The sequence below is a fragment of the Phymastichus coffea genome, unplaced genomic scaffold (genome assembly GCF_024137745.1).
Source record: "Phymastichus coffea isolate CEN01 unplaced genomic scaffold, Cenicafe_Pcof_1.1 PCOF00077, whole genome shotgun sequence".
Taxonomy (NCBI): domain Eukaryota; kingdom Metazoa; phylum Arthropoda; class Insecta; order Hymenoptera; family Eulophidae; genus Phymastichus; species Phymastichus coffea.
Window position 1 is genome coordinate 443,323 of NW_026706888.1, and position 13,897 is coordinate 457,219.

The 13,897-nt window shown below is 40.6% G+C and overlaps 1 protein-coding gene across 1 annotated transcript in view; it reads right to left on the minus strand.

Moving 5' to 3' along the window:
• The window catches only part of LOC131668393 (titin), a 96,297-nt gene extending 82,921 nt beyond the window's left edge, over positions 1-13,376 (minus strand). Inside the window, exons 1-19 of the mRNA XM_058942509.1 lie at positions 13,040-13,376; positions 7,842-7,884; positions 7,479-7,753; positions 7,260-7,399; positions 6,963-7,184; positions 6,206-6,883; positions 5,668-5,909; positions 5,355-5,584; positions 5,138-5,281; positions 4,807-5,064; positions 4,590-4,733; positions 4,241-4,513; positions 3,629-4,174; positions 2,491-3,549; positions 1,869-2,411; positions 1,533-1,787; positions 1,291-1,434; positions 730-1,131; positions 21-645 (exon numbers count right to left, since the gene is read on the minus strand). Coding sequence (XP_058798492.1) covers positions 21-645; positions 730-1,131; positions 1,291-1,434; positions 1,533-1,787; positions 1,869-2,411; positions 2,491-3,549; positions 3,629-4,174; positions 4,241-4,513; positions 4,590-4,733; positions 4,807-5,064; positions 5,138-5,281; positions 5,355-5,584; positions 5,668-5,909; positions 6,206-6,883; positions 6,963-7,184; positions 7,260-7,399; positions 7,479-7,753; positions 7,842-7,884; positions 13,040-13,136 — 6,320 coding nt within the window. The 5' untranslated portion in view covers positions 13,137-13,376. The remainder of the gene's footprint in view (positions 1-20; positions 646-729; positions 1,132-1,290; positions 1,435-1,532; positions 1,788-1,868; positions 2,412-2,490; positions 3,550-3,628; positions 4,175-4,240; positions 4,514-4,589; positions 4,734-4,806; positions 5,065-5,137; positions 5,282-5,354; positions 5,585-5,667; positions 5,910-6,205; positions 6,884-6,962; positions 7,185-7,259; positions 7,400-7,478; positions 7,754-7,841; positions 7,885-13,039) is intronic.
• Positions 13,377-13,897: the final 521 nt, after the last annotated feature.

Here is a 13,897-nt window from a genome sequence, read left to right on the forward strand (position 1 = left end):
TTTTTATAATTTAAATTTACCATTCAATTTTTAAATTAGCGTCGTTGATTGGTTCAACGCGACATTCGAGATGAGCATGTTCTCCTTCCTTGAGATGATCCAAATTATTAAGAGGAGTGATAAAGACTGGCTTCTGATGAACAACTTCTTTTTCAATAATTGGTTTAACTTCGACAGTTTCCAATTGACGAATCTTTTCAAGTCGACTAGCATCCAATGTGTCGAGATATAATCCTTGCTTAGCATCGACAGAGATAACACACGTGGTAACTGCCTCTCCAACGGCATTTCTAGCTTTGCACATATAAGTTCCGGAGTCTTCAGGGTATGCATACAAAATATCAAGAGCTACATATCCAAAATCATAAGTCGTCTTGAATTTGTGACCTTGGGGAATAGGTTTTCCATCTTTGTACCACTCAACAACCATAGTAGCATCATTTACTGGAGTCAGCGTGGCTTCCAAGTGAGCACTCTTGCCTTCAGGCAAATGTTCAATATTTTTCAAAGGTCTTCCAAATTTAGGCTTTTCAATGACTATAGCGTCTTCCCTGTCAACTCTCTTGTAACGTGAGTCATCTTCCAGATACTGTATCTTCTTCAGAGCTCCCTCATGTTGCGTTTCACGGATAATGGAAGCACGAGCTAAAAATATAATAAATAATGACAATCAAGAAATTTACAGAATTTAGTTTACCCTTTTCACTGAAAGTCGTATCATAGACTTACATTTAACATCAAGATTTATTGAACTTGTGGCTTGTCCAAGTTTATTTGTTGTTCTACATGTGTATGTGCCAGAATCTTCAGCATATACCGATAAAACATCAAGGGATGCAAAGCCAAAGTCATATGCAGTTCTATATCTATGACCAGTAGATAGTGGTTTACCATTGTGGAACCACTCTACTTTTAAATTGGAATCGGGATAAGGTTCAATACGACACTCATAATGTGCGCTTTGACCTTCTACTAGGTTTGTAGGTCCATTCAATTGTACAGTGAATCGTGGTTTCTCTGTCACTGGTATTTCCTCCTCCTCGCGTCTTTGGTATTTATTTGTGTCTTCTAGTGCTTGAAGTTTGGACAATACTCCTTCGTGTTGTGATTCGAATTGTAAAGCTGCCTTGGCTGTATGAGTGTAGAATTTTCGTTTGATTATGATGTTGCACATTGTAACATTTGAACAGAGTTTGTTTTCATAAATAATGTGATAATTGTTATTTGATGTATGTTATATGATGAGATTATACGTGCTGTACCGATTAATAAAGTAACGTAATTACTCACATTGGACGAACATTGTTGCCGATGTTACAGCTTCACCAAGATCATTCACAGCCCTACAAGTGTAGGTACCTGCATCTTCGGGAGTAGTATATTTCATATTGAGGGCTACGTAGCCAAAGTCATGCATAGTCGTAATGCGATTAGCTGAAAAAATTGACGTAATAGTTGATAATTATGTATCGCCAACTCAATCAACATTTGAGATCTCTTCGTGTGGTAATTAGTTCATATAGCTTACTTACATGCTAAAATTGGTACACCATTACGTAACCATTGTACTTTCAATTTAGAATCACCAACAGGAATGACCCGAGCTTCAAAGTGTGCAGCTTGATTTTCAGCGACTTGTATGTCTTTAATCGGCATTGTGAAAACTGGCGCTTGTGTTACAGTCTCTTCTTGAACAGTCTTACGTTGATAACGAGAATAGTCTTCCAATTGCCGTACTTTTTGCAAAGCTTCTTCGTTTTGAGTTTCCAAGTAGATTGATTTCTTGGCTATAAAAATTTTTATTATAATAAATTTTAATATTACGAATAATATAAGAATCCATAATTTCAATGCATAAGTATACTCACAGTGAACCACTGCAGTCGCAGAGGTGATAGCCTCGCCAATCGCATTTCGTGCTCTACAAGTATATGTACCAGCATCCTCAGGATAAGCATACATAATATCCAAAGCTACAAAACCAAAGCTATTAGTCTCAACAAAGCGAGATCCAGCCTTGACTGGAGCATTATTGTGGAACCATTCAACTTTCATCGTTGCATCGGATACTGGAATCAATCTACATTCGAAGTGTGCACGTTGTCCTTCTTTAATTTCAACATTGTTCAACGAAGTAGTGAAAATGGGAGCTTGAGTCGTTGTTTCTTCAATATCCTCTCGTCGTTGATACTTCGACCTGTCTTCCAAATAGTGAATTTGTTCAAGTCCACTCTCATTTTGAGTATCAGTTAATATTTGAGCGGTTGAGCGGCAGCTTAATGTACAGCACACTTCATCACTACCAATGAGATTCACAGCTCTACAAGTGTAAGTACCAGAATCTTCTGCAATCAAGTCTATGACATCTAAGGCTATGTATCCGAAGTCATGGATTGGACGGAAACGGTGTCCTGTAAAAATAAAATTTACCAGTTGTTTAATTTCAAATCTACATGTTGCCATTCATATATGAACTTTAGTTTTATTTACCTATCGTAACCGGACGACCGTTCTTGTACCATTCTACTTTCAAGTTCGAATCAGTAACTGGCTCGAGTTTACATTCAAAGTGAGCATGTTGTCCTTCTCGGAGACTTTCTTGATTCTTAGGATGAGTGATGAACCTTGGTTTAACATTAACAACCTCATCAATGAGCTCATGTCGTTTATATTTCGACGCATCTTCCAAATATTGAATACGTTCAAGACCTTCAGGATGTTGTGATTCCAAAATCAAGTCTTTCTTGGCATGTACTCTTACAGATCCCGAAGTGACTGCTTCACCAAGTTGATTACGGGCTTGACAAGTGTACACACCTGAGTCTTCAGGATATACACCCAAAATGTCAAGAGCCACATAATCGAATTCATATGAAGGTCTGAAACGATGTCCAGTTTTGACTGGTCTACCGTTAACAAACCATTCAACTTTCATCGACGCATCACCAACTGGCTGGAGTCGACATTCCAGATGGACATTCGTTAATTCCACAGTTTCAATATTATGAAGTGGACGAGTAAATTGTGGCGCTTGCTGAACAAGTACTTCTTCCTGTTGCGTTCTTCTGTATCTAGATGCATCTTCCAGCATCTGTATTTGTTCCAATGATTGTTCATTTTGAGTGTCCGTAATAATATCCGAGCGGCCGATTACACGTACACACGCCGACGTATGGTCCGTTCCTAGATGGTTGGTGGCACGTACTGTGTATTCACCAGAGTCAAGTGCACTGGCGTGAATTATGTCAAGAGCAACGTAACCAAAGTCGTAGTAAGTTCTAAATCTGGAACCAATAGCGATGGGCCGACCATTTTGGAACCATTCAACACGCATCGTTGGATCGCCCATTGGTTCTAATCTGCACTCTAAGTGGATATGCCTGCCTTCGCTTACTGTTGGTGGATCGCTTAGTGGTTGAGTAAAGATCGGTTTTGACTTTGAAATCTCTTCGATGTGGTACTTGGGTTCAACGAATTTAGCATCTTCGAAACGTTGAGTTTTTTCATAAGCACCATGATGCATACTACTAGTGTCAATGCTGGTACGAGCTAAGGGATGAAAAATAAAAATTTTAGTATTTACAATACGTCACTTAAACTTCATTATGATTAAACTTTAATAACTTACTTTCAACCACCATAGTGGCTGACAGTTTAGCTTCACCGTAGTTGTTTCTTGCAACAACAGTATATGTACCGGCATCTTCAGATCTAACTTGTAATATATCGATAGCAACGTAACCGAAATCATGATAAGTTTGAATTCTATTGGCAGCTGTAATGGGCTGGCCATTGTGGTACCATTCGATCTTCATAGTAAGATCGCTTTGTGGTTCAACACGAGCTTCAAAGTGGGCTCTTTGTCCTTCAACGATCTTATTGGTGCCCTTGAGTGGTCCTAAGAACCTGGGAGGTTGAGTAACCTGTTTTTCCTCTTCGACTTTACGCGTGTATCGACTAGAATCTTCGAGAGTACGAATCTTCTGTAAACCGCTTGGGTGTTGACTGTCATAAACAATATCATCTTTAGTAATTACGCTAAGTTGCGCAGAGGTATGTGCTTCTCCAGCACGATTGTAAGCACGACAAGTGTAGATTCCAACGTCATGAATGGTAACATATTTTATCGTGAGCGCAACGTATCCAAAGTTGAAGAATGTTGTAATTCGCGAACCTTGAAAAATAAATTGATCGGTTAGTTATATGTTTCACGATCATTGAAAAAAAATATAATACTCACTAGCTTCGACAGGACGTCCATTCTTCAACCATTCAACGCGGAGCGTAGTATCTCCGACGGGTTCGAGTTGTGCTTCATAGTGTGCAAACGCACCTTCTCGTATATTCAGTTGATCCTTGATAGGCGTTTTGAATACCGGTGGGACTATTTTTTCCGGCTGCTCTTGAACGTACTTGCGTTGTGCAGCCTCGTGATAAGCTTCCAATTCCTCGGCAGCTTCGATATATCTTTGTTGCTCGGGAATGCCAAGATCGGCAGTAACATTAGTACGTACTGCATAAGTGAAAAAACAATTGATCAAAATATATTCGATGTTATAATTTGTTAATTGATTTTCGATTTAATTTACCAAAGACACGTAAAGACGCGGAGCTGATGGCCTCTCCACAGCGATTCACAGCCCGCGCTGTATAAGAACCTGCATCTTCACTTCGTAGGTGCATAATATTAAGTGAGACGTAGCCGAAGTTGAAGATGGTTGTGATTCTACTGCCTAAAATTTCAAATAAAAGTTTAAAATCAATGTTTATCTAAAATAAAAAATGTCATTCTACATCAATACTGACTGGCTGTGATTGGTCGTCCATCCTTATACCACTCCACTTTCATCGTTGGATCACTAACAGGAGTGAGTTGTCCCTCGAAATGGGCATTACGTCCTTCCTGCAGTTCTCCTAGATCCTGGAGGGGTCGGATGAACACTGGTCGCTGGGAAGAGGTCTCCTCCACGCTCTCCTGCCTTTGGTACTTGCTGTAATCTTCGAGTTGCTGGATATATCGAAGACTTTCGGGGTTTTGGCTGGTTTGTTCGATTGTTGCTCGTGCTGTCGAACAGAAAGTAATTTTTTCTTAATTTCACCATTTTTGAAAAGATTTATTAATAAGTTGAAGACATACGCGTCACGCCGAGGGTGGCTCGAGATTCGGCTACTCCTGTTGAGCTGACTACACGGCAAAGGTATTCACCGCTGTCTTCCATAACAATGCTTATCAAGTCTAGAGCAATGAATCCGAAACGGAAAATGGAAGTCGCTCGGGAGCCTACAAACACAAAAATAAGCAGATAAGCATCGTTTTATAATTTTCTTTTGAACATTAAATGCATCATACTCACTTGCAGTTAAAGCTCTTCCATTGACATACCACTCCACCCTCATCGTAGGATCTCCCACCGGTTCGATTCTGGCCTCGAAGTGAACGCGTCCACCTTCAATCACATGAGTATCACGAAGAGGTATGATGAAACGTGGTGGCGGATAAATCTTTTCTTCCTCAGGTGGAGGTAGATATGGTTTTGCACGTTCCACAGGTCGTAAGTAGATCACTTCGGGACCAGGTTCTGGTCTACATTTGCAAAGCAAATAACGAAAAAACCATACGTGATAATCCGATATGAACAAATAGTTGACAATTTGTTGCATACTTACTCAGGTTCGATGACTTTCGTCGGTCGAGGTAAATTCAGGCGTCTTGGTGGTTCGGGGACAATATCTTTGGCTGTTTCGACAAATAGGCGTGCGCGGGTGGCGGTAGAGCCGGCAATGTTTTGCGCTGTGCATTGATACCAGGCGGCGTCGTGATATTTCACTCGTGGTATGTCCAGAATCGAGGCTCCACTGCCGTCCGTTGAGATACGTACATCGGGTCCGGGCGTTATCGGCACTCCATCCTGCAGATCAATAAAAATTGAAAGTTACATGAAATTTTAATTATCCATTATTTGCCTGAAGCAGTTACATAACAAAATAGATCTCATCGTTAAAATAAGAAAATTACAATATCCACGTAGGTTTCTATTTTCTTCGCGCAGAGAAGTCGTAAATAACACGAACTGAAATGTTGCCAAATGATCTCTGCCGCAACGGGTTACTCTTTCTGTGTTAATCCAACTTGAACCGTTACTTTGTCAAATAATGACGATTCATATTTTAGAAAAAACTAAAAGAAATAGGTCAGAAAATCTACCTTTTGCCAAGTGATTCGTGGTGCTGGTGTACCAACTGCTCTGGCTGAGAACATCACGGGTTCACCTTCCTTCACAGTGGTAGTGGTGAAACGTTCAACAAACTTCGGGGCAATAACTTGCTCCTTCTCAATGACATTCAGATTACACTGGAACGACGTCTCGCCGGCTTTATTACGAGCCGCGCAAGTGACGATTCCACTGTCAGATCGACTGACATTGGTGATCATGAGCGAGTTGCTGCCACTTTCATTGACAAGAATTTTGTGAGTCATATCGTTGACGACGGGCAAACCGTTGATATACCACGTAACTTCGGGATAAGGGCGACCAGTAACTCGAATATCAAATCTTGTCATCTTTCCTTCGGTTACATCACGATCGGAACACGTGCGCACAAAATTTGGTGCCAATACTTTAGCAGCTTCGGGCTGACTGTCAGACTGGAAGGTAGTGGTAATTTCTTTGCTCATTGGTGCTGTGTCTACTTGATCATTCGATTCGACGGCTAAATACGCCGAGCTGACTGTGCAACCTTGTGGATTCTCGGTTAACAAGGAGTAGTGACCACTATCTTCTGACGTGACTTTGTGGATCTTGAGTGTTGCTTGCTGATTCGAATACACCGTTTCGACGTGTTGCGAGTCGCGCAGACGTTGACCGTCTTTGAACCATGTCAGCTATAAATTCATTAGATAATCACTTTAAACATCCGTTTACTTATTTCGATAACAATTTGTCAATGTTTTGTGATCTTACTCTTGGTTTCGGATTACCCGACACTTTGACAGAGAACACAGCTTCCGATCCTTCGACAAGTTTCGAACTTCTTGGCTTTTGCGTGATTTGTGGTGGTGCCACTGGTCCGAGGTTACGTTCAATTGTCGTACTAATCTGCGAGTCAGACTCGCCGACGTAGCGTCTAGTAATCGATTCACGGAACTCTACTTCTCGCAAAATTCGGTACTCGAATGTGTCAACCTGACAGCATAAAAGTTTACGTTTGAATACTATTCTATTTAAAAATATGACAAATTATTATTCGAAAAGATATACCTTGAAGTCCTCCTTAATGATAGTGCTACCATTAGTGTATTGCTTGTCGATCATTGACTGATAGTTACGCGACAATTTCGGTTGTTGAGGTGGCGGTCCGAAACCTTCCGGCTGAATGTACACTGAACAAATACCTTCTCCTACAATAATATGAAAATGTATATTCATGCCTTGCAGTATTAATAATAGGACTTGTCACAAAAATAAAGTTTATCGAACCATATTGATTTTTGGCATGACATGTATATTCCCCTTCGTCTCCTGGTCCAATGTTATTTATTTGTAGTTTGACGTTGCCGGTCCTTTCATCGTACGACATTTTGATTTTGTACGTCTCCAGCAGGGGTGCACCTTTGTGGGTCCAAGACACAACTGGCTTGGGGTTACCTTTGACGCGGCCTTCGAATACGGCATTTCCACCCTGCGCGAACCTTGCGTTCTTGAAGATTTGTTCGAATACCGGAGGCGACGGATCACCCGGCCTACCCGAAAACCTATGTTCAGTTATGAGCATTGTTAATTTAATTCGTCTTGTGAGCGTGTAAATAATAATTAATTTAATTGCAAAGGTGGAAAACTTACGCTGGTACGGTGGGTGTCGTTTGGACGATCATCTCGCCTTGTACTGTGATCGAATTAATAGATTATTAACATAAAAAATTTTTGATTTCAATGGTATAATTTTTTTAATTTGATTATCGAGAGGTTATAGATGTTGTTGAAAAAATATTTAATTATTTCTCTTTAGTTATAAACAATTAATGAATATGGAGTGTGAAAATTGCAGCATTTTATAGATAATAAACGTCGCATGTTCAACAATAAAAATTCCTCATTAAAAATCAATATTTATTTATATGAATAAGTAATTACTGCAATTGTAAAGTTCATTATGATATTTCACTGGTTAATTTGCGAGAAAGAAATTCTTGTGAATGTCGTGATTACTATCCTCGAAAAGTGTCAATTTCAGCAAATACTTATAGAAATAATTCGATATACCATGTATATTGATTATCATAATTTTCCGAGGATCAAGATTCGCATCATTTGTTTTTGCATCTCTGTCTAAACAAGGAAGTCGTATCGTGCGTGCGAAAAAAAATTCTGTACAACGCGCAGAGAGAAACGAAAGCGCATTTCCACCCACTCGTCGTCCTGCATTCATATATCCGGAGTTGGCATCGCAAGTGGGCGTATCCGTGTCTCCCTCGCTAATATCAGTCATATAAATGCAGCATATTTCTCCGATGATCATCCCGCGAGCGAGCGGGAAACGGCAAGTACGTATGTGGTGTATGCGTGTGCGCGAACGCTCGCAGCCCCAGGTTTTCAGACGCTGCCTATTTTTGTACGAGAGATGGGATCACGTTACCAGGGACCCATTTTACGAGACGACGACGACGGTGGCGGCGATACTACTAGGAGCTGCGCGATCAGTTGTTTCGTCTTTTTCTTCCCTCCGCAACGCGCTCTGCAACGTATCAGATTGGTTCTCTCTTTCTCTCTCTTTCTCTTCTTTTTTTGTGTTTTCATGAGCTATTTTCTTTTTTATTTAATTGTCCGATTGACCTTTTGTCATCGGTTAAAAGATTCATCTTTTTCTCCCGCTTTTTCCGGCCTGATTTCGTAATCATGTTTTGCGCGAATTTCTTGTCGGTTTATTCTAGTTCACGGATGATTCAATCTACAAACAAGTATCTAACATTTATTTAATCTGCTACGAAATTTCGAGGTATTAACAAAAAATCTGGCAACATCATTATTTAATGAAGCTTCGTAAAAATGTTAAATTTTCATTTGATCATTCGTACTAAAAATGTTAATAATATACCAAACTTAATACGATGTTACCCTTCAAATTACATTCATAAATTATAATGAATTGATTCAAAAAGATTCTTTTCCGCTTACTACAGCGACTCAAATGAATCAAAGCCAGATCAAAAGACAAAGTCAGCGCACGTCCTTAGAGGTACGTATATTTACATTTGCAAGTTTTGCCTTGCCCTCGAGACGAGCGAGAGTACATACGGGCACGTAAAGTGCACATATTGCGCAAAAGCCACGGCTCATTGCACCAAAATACCCGCCGTCAACCGCGTAAAACAAACAGTTCTGCCAATTACGCGTCTTTTGCGCCCGACTCTGCCTCGCGCCTTAGTTTTTCCTTCTTGCCTGTGTATCGGCCAAATCGCGGACCAGAGCCGGCTATACGTTTGCGGGGAATATAAGCGTTTCGACACTCTCCGACAGGTCGTTGAGCTCCGACGCATCAGCTGTTTCGCGGCTAAAGTTAGCAGGAGTAACCCCTGCAGGCGCTCTCGCCGAGAGTTTATTGTTATAGGTTTGTTAAATTCATTCTTTCAAGTTTGCTCTTAGCAAAGCATGTATTTCAAATATTCGCACTGGAACTCAACTAACTCTTAAAAATTCAACTGAATGTGACATTTTTATAAGGTCCTAACCTTTATATTAATTTAAGTAATTGCCAACATTGACCCTTCCATTTTTTTATTCTTTGATCCATTGTACTCTACAAAATCAAATTACTATTATAAAGTCTATTGTCTTATTAATCAATCAATATGTGCAGTGAATAGAAAAAAACTAGTAATCATACTATTAACGATAATAATATTGTATTATGTAAACGCTAGTAATTTACTTTTTTCTCTTCTTTCATATCACAGTGATGATCTAAGCATAAATGAAATTTATTATCAAGAGTAAAGTGTTTTTCATGATAAATTTTTTCATTTTCATTTTATATCATTGATAAAATATTAACTTGTAATTATTTTTTTAATATTTTTGTATTAGCCTTTCGTTAATTTTTCCGCCTATATCGAGATCAAATTTGATTTCTATCAATCTTATTAATTTCATAAAAGATCCTTATTTTACAATAACGATATTGAAAAATCTCCACAGCTAAACGAAACAAAATCTATAATACAGAGACATCTATAGTTCATTTCTACGCTGACATTTTTGAAGCGTCACAATCATCGTAGAATGAAAAAATATCCTCTCTGGACCACGAAGATTATTGCAAATCTGAATTTATCTTTTGGCTCGTGTCGATCGCGCAATCACGTTACTTTCCCGTAATTGCAGTTGGCAGTAGAACGACAGAGTGAAATTTTATAAGGGGATTTACCTGTCACTTTCCCGTCACTCGAGAGTCGTAAACAAACACATTAATTAAATGAAAACTTATGATAAATACTAATTTTCACAATTATTCGTTTTCTGTTACAAGCAAAGCAAACTTTCGAAGTATGAAATTTTATTTGCGCTATTTCTGCGTGCATACGTAATGAGCGTTTCAAGCGATTCTAAAGATTCTTTGGAGGGTGAATATTAATGGAGCACACGAGATGATTAGGTCAACGATAAAAAGTCAATGATACTTTGTAACTTATAAAATCGAAACACGTAACTTATTTGTAAACGCAACGGAGCCGGCAAAACTCTTAAACAAGACACAATCGAACAGCATCTTCGTCTAGCCGCTGCTTTTTTATGCTTTGGAGCACATCCAACTCTGTAATGGTGCCGCAAAAAGAATGTGTCACTTCTGTTCTCGCAACACCTCGAAAAGCGCGAGTTTCGTTTTGAAATTTGCCCCCGGACTACACTCGGTGAAATTCAAGGATTGCAAAATTTTGGAAAATTATTTTACTTCGCAAATTCAAAATCAGTGGATAGTACGCAAGGTAATTTTCAAATCAAATTTCATTCATAATATCAAGATTTCGCTCCTTTTTTTCAGCGGCATCGTAAAAATGATTAAATTTTTGCAAAAGTGTAACATGAGTAAAAAAAATTTATTTTTAGTCGATGATCAACAGCTTGATAAATAAAAGTACAGTCGCACGCACAAGAAGAAAAATAACGCAAATATAAAAATAACCAGCGCTGATCGAGCATCTATGGTATGCAAATATTTATCGATAAATATTTTACTACTAAACAAATAATCACGAAGTTTCCTAAATGTTCACGGGTTAGTAATAAAATTACGAAAATAAAGCAATTTCTTTTTAAGTGCTCGTTTACAACTTTCAGTATAGCAAAAGTAAGAGTAAAGACAACTTATTTCCATAAATTGTACTCTGCGGTTTAATTAGTACCTGCAATTCGAATTAAGCGTGCACGTTTAAACATAAACATTCCGAAACGCGTTTCGTGCTGATGAGTTTGAACGTAATCGTGATTTTCATGAGAATTCTAGAATCCAGTACATCTGTTGCAATTAATTTAAGTGGCCTGTGACCAGTGTAGATGTTTTTTTGAAAAATGAGAAACATATATGCGATTCGAGGGAAACTATGCACATGACGTGCGATTTATTCGACATGAGAAAGCAGATAAGACAAGCAGAAGGTTCGACCGAGTCGCTAACGGCCGTTTCCGTGTAAGCTATGTGGTACACGATGCCGCACGATCTATTTCCTCGCAATCACGTCAAAATTTTTACGACACATCTATCGCCTACTTGCAGTGGCAAGCTCCTAATGCAGGCTTCCATCTACACCTGCCATCGTACCCAATGACCCAGTGTATCCGAACCTACATCGTGCTAACGAAGTGTCAACTCGTACGAGCAATCGCGATTGCAGAAGCAGCTGAGCTTTCATCTCAAGCTGGCCGCAGTGTCGGGCACGGGGGCAGAGCATTGGTGACGGCGGCGGCGCAGGCGAAGGAATTTTGGAGCGCGCGCGAGCGAGGCCCTAAATTTAGTCCGGTAGCTCACTCGAAAATAGAATACCGACGTGGAAGAACTCGCGCGCTCTTTCTCCCGGCCGTTTATCGCGCATAGGCAGCGGCGAAAGCAGAGCAAGGAAAGCGATAAACTACGTGCGACTCTCTCTCTCTCTCTCTCTCTCTCTCTCTCTCTTTCCTTTCTTTTATTGACGTTGGCAAATCGCCGATCGTTGGAATCGAACGGAACGAACGACGAATCTCCGTTGTCACTATCGGCGGCGTTCGCAGAGACAGCGCTCGCGCACTCGTGTTTTCTCGTATCATCCGATCTCGGTCGACCTTATCCAATGTGCACGGCGCGTACCTCCCCGTTTAACGCCGTTCCGCTGTAAGCGTCCCCGGCAGCGATCGATCGTTTCGCGATTTCCACGTCTCTGGAAGAGAGCTCGACGAGTTGCCCCCCCCCCCGTACCGAGCAAGAAAAGCTGCGAATTTGGCGTGCACCAGCGAGCGGAATGCGCTTCGCACTGGGGGCGCTTACGATAGCGTGACGAGGAGCTAGCCAGCGAGGCCGGCAACGATGGTCCGCGCGCTCGAACGACCGCCTAACAGTTCTTCCTCGTGCGCACAGAGTTACGCTCATGTGTACACCTTGCCTACCGCAATCTGTTTTTCAATCCCCCCCCCCCCCCCCCCGTAATCGCGATTCCTCGACGATCGAACGTTTCTGACTCACTGTTACTTTCTTCCACGATTCTTCCTTTGCTCTCTCCTTCACGAAATGACGACTATATAGACTATATATATGCGATACTTTATAAATAGGCAGTGGTATGAAAATTATAAATAACCACGCGGTAACGGTGCGTGATAATTTTGAATTCTCTCCGAGATATTATATTACATTGAGACACACAGTCAATTTTTGGTAATTAATCCAACTTTGCCGTCTCTTATTTTCAGCGAATCAACGAACTCGCGTGTGAAAAGTCATCTGCACGCAAACGTCGCGAGCGAAACGCCGATTACGTCGTGGCGGGAAAAGAAAAGCGAGCGCAAAAACTGACCTCGCTGCTGGGTGATCTGTTGCCTGGTGACTTGGGTCTCCGTACGCTCTTGCGAGTACTGTTGCTTCTGCAAATCCCATGACTGTTGGCGCTTCATGGTTCGAGCTTCCGCAAGCTCGGTTCCGAACTCGCCGAACCAATGTAAACGTAGTAATAATAAAAAAAAGCACAATCACTCAATAAATGTACACTGTATAAAAAAAACGTGCAGGTCCTCCTATTTCCTTTCTCACAATCTTGCTTTTCAATCGGAGGTGGCCAAGTCAGTCAAGTCATCATTAACAAAAAAAAAAACGGGAACCCCAGAAACGCGCCGCTCGTATCGTCCCCGACTCTCTTCTCGCACACCAAGACGTCGGTCGAATGCGAATCGCTGCTCAGTGCCGCTTGCGAGATATCTCGGGCGGCTCTGCTTTACACGAGGGTGGGGCAGCGGCGAGAAACGACGAGACGTTGAGATTCGAGGCGCACGAGCGAGAGAAAAAGAGAGAGAGAGAGAGAGAGAGAGAGACAGGAATTGCCCGACCGAAATATCCTAACCGAGGCGAGAAAGCTCCGAGAGCTTTACTAGCGCTTTATTCGATGCGCTACTCTGACTTCTTTTTTCTAGGTCTCACGTTTTGTTATTCTTTCTTTCTCATTGTTTCTTGAGATGTCGACATGGCAATTGTTTTAGTAATAATTTTACTTCGAATATTGATTTCTTCATTTCACCATGATAAACGAGAGAAATTTTTGGGAATACACTTGAAACGAATTATTTTTAATAAATTATGCTCGGTAAATATACACGCGAGTTCGCGAAGCATGAGTCAAAGTCTAAATATTGTAAAGCAAATCATTAACTTGACCTCGTAA